Source organism: Rhagoletis zephyria, unplaced genomic scaffold (genome assembly GCF_001687245.7).
Source record: "Rhagoletis zephyria isolate East Lansing unplaced genomic scaffold, Rhagoletis_zephyria_1.1 Rzeph_scaffold_00613, whole genome shotgun sequence".
NCBI classification, from domain to species: domain Eukaryota; kingdom Metazoa; phylum Arthropoda; class Insecta; order Diptera; family Tephritidae; genus Rhagoletis; species Rhagoletis zephyria.
The window spans coordinates 51,149-62,055 of record NW_016157697.1 but is presented as its reverse complement, the minus strand read 5'-3'; the positions used below and the strand labels follow the sequence as shown (position 1 = coordinate 62,055).

Genomic DNA, 10,907 nt, shown 5'->3' with positions numbered 1-10,907 from the left:
AAGCTTATTTAGCATTTTTCGTCAAAAATTGTGTAATACAAATATGTAAAGAATTTAATTTCCCACATTTGTTATATAGAAGATTTTTTAAAAATTGCATTTTTTATTGTAAAAGCTTAGCAAAAAACTGTGAAAAAATTTTACATTGTCACGGTTTTCGCCATTTTTTGACAATTTCTGTTGAAAATACATAGCATATTGTAATTCCAAAGATGTAGAGAATTTCATTCTCCACAACTTTTGTACCTACATTTGTTTTGTACGACGCTTAGATCACGGCCAGGATAGCGATAAACATAGCGATGTACGGGATGCCCCGTAAAACTCATTTCCACACCTTCACCTGCTTTCATTGAAAAGCAAAAAACGTTGCCCGTGGATTAGGCCTACTGGGGAAACCACGATAACAAAAACGCGCCGAAAAACTCTACTTCAGCGGTGGTGTGGAAATGAGTTTTACGGCGCATCCCGGCCGTGACTAAGCGTCGTACAAAACAAATGTAGGTACAAAAGTTGTGGAGAATGAAATTCTCTACATCTTTGGAATTTCAATATGCTATGTATTTTCAACAGAAATTGCTATATATTTTCAACAGAAATTGTCACAAAATGGCGAAAACCGTGACAATGTAAATTTTTTTCGCAGTTTTCTTTATTTTTTTTGCAATAAAAATTGCTATTTTTAAAAAGCCTCCTATATCACAAATATGGGAAATTAAATTCTCTACATATTTGCATTTCACCATTTTTTACGAAAAATGCAAAATAAGCCTGCAAATCGCAAAAAACTAAAAAAAAACTTAAATCGAAGATGGCAGAATGTTGCCAAATGAAATTTAGGGGCAAGACTGTGGATCCAGGATCTACGTGTCAAATAGAAGTAAACTGCATTAAAAAATTTATGTTACAAATTTTGTTTAAGAAAAAGTCTAACTTTTTATATTTCAATTTATAATTAGCGCACGAAAAATTAAACAGCAAAAAATGATCGATATTCCTGAATGTGTTTGGCCCATATTCAATATGCGATATTGGGAATTGTCCCTTAAATACCACAGCAATTTTTACCGACATTTGTATTTATTTGGCTTTAGGGGGTTTTAGAATTTTTTTATATATTGGCAATTCCTGAAAAGAGTCAAACAATAGCAAAAAAATCTGAATCTAGCTATACCAAAATTGATGAAAAAAATATTCAGCCTTATCCTGAGTTTCGCCGAAAAAAATTCACCCGGATATTCTTATTCCACTGATTATACCAATCGGTTGATTACATCACAAGATATTAACTACTTTTTCTAATATAATATTTTTTTTGTAGAAAACATAGGTACATTCTAAAAAGTTTCCCAATTAAAGAAAAAAATTAAGAATTGAATATACACCCACTAGAAAAAGTTTCCGTAGATTTTTCTTACAATATTCAGTGTTTTTCACAAAAAAACCGTTTATTTTGTATAAAAATATAGTTTATTCAGATAACCCATTTAAATATCATTTTCAAGCTTTGTCGAAAATTAAAACAAAAACTACCCAAATTTTAAAACTTTTTTTGTTATAATTTTAAGAAAATTTGCAGTTTTATAGCCTATGTAATTTTATGAGGCAATTGGTTGAATTAAAAGTTGGCTTCACTGGAAGCGATTAGTTGAAAGGCCGTTTTCGCCATGCGGTTGTTGCTTTGTCTGTAATATCTCCTCAAGTAAACACCGAATTAGGCGTCACGCATTTTCTTCCATGCAAAGTATGTTCGTATGCATGTTTGAAACATATTTTATATGGAAGAAAATGCACACACAAAAATTTCAGAAATCAACGGGACTTTTTAGCAACTTCAAACCAGCACATTATTGTACTAAAATTAAGTGTGGGTACCAAAAATTCTAGAGATAGAAGTTTAAACTTATACCCTAACTGTATATAGGACCCAAATTTTTATTTGAAATTTATTTTTTAATTCTAAAACTATTTTCATATTCATATCTATTCATCGTATGAGGTTCTGAAAGATCTGGCATACTAGTGGATTGGCCACCTATACTATGCTGTCACACTGGCATGCAAGCAATTGCATGGAATGAGTTCGTGCCAGTGCCGGTTTACGTTACGCCTGTAACTGGACTGGCCTACTGGAGAGGCTTGATACTGGCATAATGTAAACGCGGCATAAATATTGTCAGCTATCCCCTGAGATACGTTTTAGGAGCGTGCGAAAGGCTACTTTTAGGCATCCTATACCAGCTGGTCTGTTTATGAAAAATAGTTTTACTTGTGTTTGATGAATGACAATGGTGGCTATTCATGTAAAAAAAAAATCGAATCCAAAGTCTACCATTCTGCAGGAAATGCCCATATGTATGTACATACATATGTGTGTAGTTCAAAGCTGTTAATTATGGAGAAACTATCTAAGAAATTATCACTCACCTGACCGAACAGCTTGCCTTCTTCACGTTGCACCAAATTACAGATTTGTGCACGAACCAACAGATGAGTATCATCCAAAACTGTATTAAAGAAACGACGTGTAGGGAGCAATGCTTCCAAATCGACAACAAATTCCAAAAAACGTTCACAATATGTTACCACACTAGGTGCCAAATCGGTTTCAAGAGGTATGGCTTCTAATATATTCAGAAACTGAATAATTAAATTCTGTTAAAAAGATAAAAGAATTAGTGTAAATAATTTCGTTTCTTTGCAGATAAATCAAGAAAAAATTAGGGTGAGCTTTTTTTGCACCAAAGGAATTATTTTTTGACTACGTACGGTGTAACATAATACATAAAAGAAAGTACATAGTTACATTTCTAGCATGCTGAGTAATACGTCTGTTCACTGCTAAACTAAGCAATAGTGGATCACATACCTGCAAAAAATGCCGCTCCCATGCTACCTCCGGCATTTGAACACCCTTTTCTTTCTTCTGTAAACGACGCCAGAATTTGCGCCACTCAGGCACTTCCCGCAGCTCTTGCTCCAAGCGTTCTGCAGTAAATAAAAAAAGAATAATTCCATACTTGTATTGTAGTTATCAAAACTTACTTGGCTGTAGACAGCTCCACATGGACAGTGAGACTAATCGTTTCGCCTGCTCGCGACACAACTCAATTTCCATGCTATTGAAACAGTGATTGAGAAACACTATTAGCGCAGTTTTTTCACGCATTGTTGCGTGCCTGCCTTTACTAGTCTCCGCTGGTAGGCAGGTTTCCAATACGTGTCTAAAGAATGCCGGATATTCCTCCGGCTTCGATTCAAATATGGGCCAAACTTCAACACGTTCACGGAATTTCTCATTGACCATAGCTACAATTGACATAAGATGAGCATGCGTAGCCGTTTCACGTTTATAATTAGGCCACAAATACTTTTCCAAATATTGACTGAATTCCAACATCATGATGCGACGGGTTGACGACCTGTGATCTAAAATCTCACGACAGTAAATGTCTTCTATAATATTGCCATTGTAGGGCAGGAGCTCATCGACTGGTGTTTCTGGTGACCAATATTGCGAGGCGAGCTGTCGAGTGCCAAGATTAGTTCGTAAATGTTTAGAAGAAAAAAATGCAGCAAAAACTCACCTGCCAAATGATATCTGCACTAATTTGTGAAACAGTCACTGTGTGGGGATTCTGTTTGCTACCTCCATCTTCGGTGCTGGGGTGTTTACGTTTTTGCTTCATTTTTAGTAGAAATTAACAACTTTAAATCGGGAAAATAAACAAAAAGGCAAACCGACGGAATGAAAATGTATTTTTGCAATGGGCGAGCAACTTTTATAAATTTTGACAGCCGGTTGTTTACAGCTGGAATTATGGTAATAGATTGTAGGCCGACAGGGTTGTATTGTTTAATAAAGGTTAGGAGTTAAAACATACTACTTATTTAAGGTTTGTTCGACGAGCAAAAAATTTTTACGAATTTGTACGAATTATCACGATTTTTGCCCAAATCGCGTTCGTGCAGACCAAAAAATTATCCAACACTCAAAAATTGTGAGAGCAAAGTGACAGTTCTCTTGGAGAGAAGTTGCAAATTCTTGCTGGAAAAAATTTTGCCAGCAAGAATTTGCAAACACGAAAAACATGTGGTTGTGGCGCATGGTTGCATTTTTGTCTACAATAATTTGAATAAATTAGTTCGTTAAATTTAAAAATTTATAAACACGAGCGATTTTTTTATGAAAAAAGGAAGTAAATAATTGTTGATATAATTAATTTAGTTAATTCCAATGATTTGAACTTAATTCGGCTGAAAAAAATGGTATTCGCAATCGGAATGCAATTGCAACTAGAGTCGATTTAAGAAACCCGACAGCTAGTACGATGAAGAAATTGAAATGTATGTTAAAGAAAGTCAGAACAACAAGAAATATACATGTATATCCTGTTTTTGGCCATCCGAAAGAATTTTAAAAATTCTATAAAAATTTTTTATGTTTGAAATGCAACCGTGGACGCCAGCTGGCAGCGAAACTTGCAAATTCCTGCAAATTTGCGTTCGTGCAGAAATTTGCAAGTTTCTTAACATCAGAGAGAATTTGAGAGAATTTTTTCTTACTCTCTGATATTTTGAGTGTTGGATAATTCTTGCTGGATTTTCGACGAACAAACCTTTAGTCCGGTATTTACCTACAAATACGTTTTTTACGAAGTTTCAAATATATTTCAAATAGTCTGACAGATAAATACAGAAGTATAAGAGGAACAAACTCGGAGAACAATACTGGTGAAACATTACTTACCGGGTGGCTGCCACCATCCAAGGTACAGAGCATTCATAAACCTCCCCAAAAGAGGTCAAGGATAATGATAGGTATTATGATGGGTCACTGCAGACTAGTTAAGAGGTCTCCTGCAGAATTTTCCAAAACTCTGGGGAATCGGTATGCTCTTACAAAAACAATAAGCAGGACTGACTTTAATTATTCGGGGATGAATGAAACATCAATCGATTTTACATGAAAGATAAACAAACGGTCGATACGATCGGAACGACTCAGATTTAGTGTATCTGAACAAGGACACTCACTCCAGCAGCATTCCCCTAACCTCTTCGTGGAATTTGAATACTTTACCTTCGTAGCTGTTCGGATTCAGTGAAATGTATTTCGTAGACTTCTCTAAAAACTGCGATAGATTTCGTGAAAAACTCTATTAATTCCGGTTCTTAGGATAGACGAGAGTTCTTGAGAAAGAGATCTGATAATTCGGTCCATAGGTTTCGACTGGCTTGAACCTTGGTGTACCCATTGTAATTATGATGCTGAGTGAGTCGTATGTATTCAGTGGCATTCAATTCAACCACGTCGACACTGATCGCATGCTCGACCTACCGTTAGATGAGATTGACAGCAATCTTTAGTAGTGGATTCACTAATTTAGGCAGAGTTTAGTAGGCTAATAACTACACACCTCCAAGCTTAAGCCGGTTAGATGGCAACGGGTTGCGAAAACCTTTTCATCGAACTTGCAGTGTTGCGACAGTACTGCAATAAAGAAACTACTTTCATAGAACTGCAGTGTTGTGGCAGTGCTGCAATAAAGAACTATCACACATTTTATTCTCAAACAATAAAAAAAGCATATTACTTAAGTTTAAATAAATACATTTGCTTTATTTTTAACGGCTTCTTCACCACCGCAACTTACATATTGAGATTTTTATTTATACTTAATAATTTTACGCAAATATTATTATACTATATAGTATATTCATTACTTATATTTTTAAAATACATACATACATAAGTTATAATTATTAACTTTAATTATATATTTTAATTTTTTATCTCCTTAATTTTAGTCATCTGTATAAGAGTTTCTTTACAATTAATGTTGTTGGTTAGTACACTATGACCTACAGAATGTGTGTATATATGTATGTATGTAAGATATACATATGTATGTACATATTTGTGGTTAATAATAACTTCTACTTAGTAAAGATGTATTGTGTAGTTACTACATTGAGCAAGGGCGGCTTTTAGTTAAAATTAAATTTAAGCAAATATATTCACAATACAAATTTGAGGACGTGTTTAATATCGTGTTATAGGGATGTATATGTATATGAGTATATGCATGTGCAAGCGTCGCTCCACTTTAATAACTAAAGATCGTTGTGATAATATTTGTGGAGCTTCGCTTGCATGTGCAAATTTGTAAGTGAAATTAGATAATATAATTTGCATACAAACAAAAAGTACTTATATTATACACGTATAACTATGTTTATTTATACAAAGTGTTGGATATTGTTTTTAATTATGTAGCATTAATTGCTTTCTTAAATCAAATGAAATTTAACTGTTTTAATAGTCTTCTTTAGTCTAACTAGTTAAAGCGCAAAATTTAATGTAAGAAATATTCATTGATTTATTTTGGAAGTACACCCCGTGTCAAAATTCTAAGCGCACCAGATACATATTGACAGTTGTTAAAATTTTTTTTTTTGTAATTTGACTTCATTTATTTATTTTAAATGAAAATATAGTTTATTCTTCAAAACACCGTATAAATACAAGTTACAAAGTTTGTGCAATATTAAAAACAAAATTAAACAACTTTCGTTCAAATTTCAAACTTTTTATTAGATTTATGAGAAAAATTTTGCGTATGCAGCTTTGTAGCCCATTGAATTTTGGTGCCATAAAGTGTAAGTTTAAAGTAGGTGCATTTTCTTCCATACAAAGCATGTTCGACTCTTTCTTTTTTTAATAATAAGAACAATTTTCTTCGTCAAAATTGTCAAAAATAAACGGTAAGTCCTAGCTACTTCAAACTTGCACTTTATTAGATATACTATCTTTATGGTAAATTTAATTGCAATTAATTTAACGAAAGTTTGTTGATTTTTTTTTAATATAACATACACTCTTCGACATCGATTTATACGGTTTTTATTGCAAAATAAAATATGTTTTTATAAAAAGTAACTAAAATAAAATAAAAATTGTTAAAACTTATGATTTTGACACGGGGTGTATGCTTGTAGTATATTCGAAAAGACTTTAAAAACTTGAAAAGCAAATAAAATTAAAACAAAAAATTAATAGATTGTTAAAACTTATAATTTTGACACGAGATAAATATTCAAAAATACTTAGTACTTGAAAAGCAAATAAAATTAAAACAAAAAATAAATAAATTGATAAACTTATAATTTTGACACGGGGTGTATATTCGGAAAGACTTTAAACACTTGAAAAGCAAATAAAATTAATAGCAAAAATAAATAAATTGTTAAAACTTATAATTTTGACACGGGGTGTATATTCAAAAAGACTTTAAACACTTTTAAATCAAAATAAAATTCACTAACAAACTTATCTAATACATATTTACGCTAATTATAAAAAATTATAATAACATTCTAAAGTTAAACTTAAAAACACATTATATGGATTAGACGCAGAGCTGCTTGTGTATATTACTGTAATTTATTAAATTATGTTAGTTTTATTTTTTTTTTCGTTGCAATATCTACTTTACGCTTATTGTCTCATTTTTATATATTTTTGTATCATTATTTTTTCGTCTATTTTTTACGATTTGTTCCTTTAACATACATACACATATTCGAGTGCCTTCACATGGCTCTGAGCCTTTGTTCATTAAAAAGCTGCCTTGAGTATTTCTTATGTTTGCTTAAACTACATACTAAATACAATTCTGTGCACGTTTGACAAAATAATTTTAATCGACTTGACACTTTTTACGATAAATCCATTAAATTGCTGCATTTTAAGGCAACATTCTAAGTATCAAAACATTTGCCATCGTTCGTAGCTCTAGCAATCCTTTAAACAAAAGTGTATTTAAAATATTTATCAAATGTTACAATTTATATTGATTTTAAATAAAGTCAAATAAATTACTCTGTCGAAACTACACAGAACTGTATTTTCTACTTGCACATTTGCTAGCTTAGAGTGAAACGTTTGCTGAGTCCACTTCTTATAAAAACTCATATTTTGATATAAAAAGGAAGAAAAATTAAAAACGCATGGTCTTCAGAAGCATTACGGTACTTCTTTTTGCTTCCAAATAAGGTATAGAAAGTTGGATAAGATTAAAACCATTACTTCTTATTTGTATGGAGTTTTGCTTTGCTGTAAACACTTTTGAAAAATGGCAATAAGAAGTTTTTTTCCACTCATGTAAAATTTGTAAAATGGACTTAGCAACTTCTAGCTCTAGGCTAGCGAATATTATAATGCATGTACATACTTCAGATTACTCTTTTTTATTAAATTTACTTTATACTTGGCATTACCCAAACCATCACGCGATTTTCTGTTAGCTTAGCTTAATTTCTTTTCAATATTGAGCTGCTTAATTAACTGTGCCAAGTCGCACTAATGCTACTCGAATATACCCTGCAATTTTGAGCATACTGAATTTACAAGAAAAAATAAAATTAAAAATTAATAGAAATTACTGTATTAATATTAAATGCCAGCGTTTACGATCTATACACAGTCCACTATATGGCATTGGCTGAATTTTAAATGAGCTCTGCCACAGCATCGTCGCCTTCGCGTATGGGCGCTTGGAATGTGGAGCCAGTAAATTCGTACATCTGTAAATGAAAGTGCAAGTAAATGATTAAATATAAATTAGCAGCAGAAAAAACTTTCTTCTAATGTGCATGTAGTCACACTATGATGTGTATATGGGAAACATATGTAAGCGTGTACATTAGATCGTAACAGAAAAAAAAAGTTCGCCATAAACTTTGAATCTTTGAAACTTTGCACGGCAATTTCGATTTGATGGGATTTAGAAATTTGTATTTATTTATGTAAAATTTTTTGGAGAAAAATGCAGAGAAAGTAGAAATTTTAGAGGAAACCAAATGTCAATGAATGTTACATGATAAAAACTAGTTGAAAACAGTTATAGAGTTTCTTGGAAACGAAAAAAATGCACAAAAATTTTAAGTATTATAAAAATTTTCACCAAAATTAAACACAAAATTTGGTATGCTAAAAAAACTGCATATTAAATTTTACTATAGCAAAGTGCAAGTTTAAGTGGTTAACAAATCGCGTTGATTTTTAATAACAAACATTTTTTCTAAATTTTATCAGCTTTCATTAAAAAAATAATACTAATCAAATCGGTTGAAAAATGAACGCTCTCAACTATTTCGAACAGTAAATTCCAATTTGTCACCACTGTGGATAGGGGTCGCCTTTTTAAATTTTTCGCAATATTTTCAGCATTTACAATCGGAGACATTTTTCTTGTTCCGAAGTTGATTGACCTCAATTGCCCCGTTCTAGTACTTACTTACCAGAACTCAGTTTTTTTCACCTTAACGTACCACCCTAATGTCAGTAAATCAAAGCTCGCCAAAAATCATTAAGTATTTTGATTATATAAAAAAAATCATTGCCGGATGTATGTATAGTAGGGTGGTCCAAAAGAAGTAAAGTTGGAATTTTAATGCTCTTACCCCATAGGATTATTCTACATCGAAAAAATATACCCCTATTTTTTATTTTGGAATCAAAAAATTATTTAAGATTATTATTATTTTCCATGTATTTTATATGGGGAAAAACAACCTTTCGTAGAAATGGTATCGAGTTCTTGAAAAAAATAAAATATTTTTCGATCGGAAAACTCTGGTTCTCTTCTTACCTTTGAAGGTCAAGGTAATTTCTTATTCAATGAGACCTGCATCTGGCAAAATTTACAGTTTTTTGTATTTTTTTTTTTACCTAGAAACTACATGTAATGAACTTTAAAAAAGTTTAAATGCGCTTTTCGAACAGCAAAAATGCGTATCTAAACCATTTTAAAAAATTTTCTACGTGCTATTTGCAGGTCAAAAAATGAAAACAATTGAAATCGATCATAATTAGTTTTCTCAAGAGCTTTAAAACGTTGTAAAATTTATTTCAATAGAGATTTTCATTCCTGAGATTTTAGATTATTAGACTTTGTCACGAAAAGCGTTCAATTTCCGCACTGTGCGACCAATAGGTTTGGCTATAAAAAATTTATATAATATTTTTTCGAAATTGCCGTGCAAAATACTTTAGTCCCAGGGGTGTTACTAAGAACTTTTTGTTTGCTTGTAAGGTGGCATGGTCTAATGTACATACATACACACATACACTGCCATGGACGTAGCCAGAACGACATTTATGGGTCGATCTCAAAACTATTAAGCTAGCTAAGGCTAGTTAGGGTACAATTTTTTTATAATTAGGGAAACTTGGAAGTTAGGGGTCTCGAGCTCCCCACACGTACCAGGCTACGCCCATGTACACTGCATACCCAGAATTGAAAAAAAAAATCGAATAAAAAAGTAAAATATTTGATAATTAATTTGTAAGATTTCAACATGTGAATTCTTTACAAAGTTTGAAATGTTGATTTATGTATATGCTGTTTTTTTATGTAATGACCAGAGACCGAGAACGCGTTCCAGTTTCGTTTGAGTTCTGCATTAGAACAAAATTCAATGTCAAGCACATTCCCACAAAAGAACAAAACGGGAAAAAAGTTTTGAGAGCAGTTTGAACACGGGAACACAATGAGAACAGAAAGATTGGAAACGTTTCCAGTGAGAACAAATTGAGAACGAAAGTATCGGGAACGTTTTCGAGGAGGATCAAATAAGAACAAAAATCTGAGGAACGTTCTGCTAGAGAACTAAAGGTTTGAGAACTTAACGTTTAGAATGAGAAGGGAGTCTGCGTGTTGGGACAAAAAATCGTTTCAATGAGAGCCACGAATGTTAGTTCTAAGCCAGAGGAAGTCTGGATCATTTCAATATCCAACTCATTTATCATTAGAGTGAACTGTTCACTTATGGAATAATTTTTCAGTTTTTGTGCAAAAAAAAAAGAAAAAAAAAAAAAAAAAAAAAAAAAAAAAAAAAAA

The 10,907-nt window shown here is 32.1% G+C and overlaps 2 protein-coding genes across 3 annotated transcripts in view; both read right to left on the bottom strand.

The window, feature by feature from the left end:
• Positions 1 to 3,795, bottom strand: part of LOC108360707 (intron-binding protein aquarius) — a 39,036-nt gene extending 35,241 nt beyond the window's left edge. The window contains exons 1-4 of the mRNA XM_017613108.1: positions 3,588 to 3,795; positions 3,046 to 3,526; positions 2,870 to 2,988; positions 2,428 to 2,655 (exon numbers count right to left, since the gene is read on the bottom strand). Coding sequence (XP_017468597.1) covers positions 2,428 to 2,655; positions 2,870 to 2,988; positions 3,046 to 3,526; positions 3,588 to 3,689 — 930 coding nt within the window. The 5' untranslated portion in view covers positions 3,690 to 3,795. The remainder of the gene's footprint in view (positions 1 to 2,427; positions 2,656 to 2,869; positions 2,989 to 3,045; positions 3,527 to 3,587) is intronic.
• Positions 3,796 to 7,464: 3,669 nt separating this feature from the next.
• Positions 7,465 to 10,907, bottom strand: part of Cad87A (cadherin 87A) — a 45,101-nt gene continuing 41,658 nt past the window's right edge. For both annotated transcript variants that reach the window (XM_017613106.1, XM_017613105.1), the window contains one exon: positions 7,465 to 8,589. In XM_017613106.1, the coding sequence (XP_017468595.1) occupies positions 8,515 to 8,589 (75 nt within the window). In that variant the 3' untranslated portion in view covers positions 7,465 to 8,514. The remainder of the gene's footprint in view (positions 8,590 to 10,907) is intronic.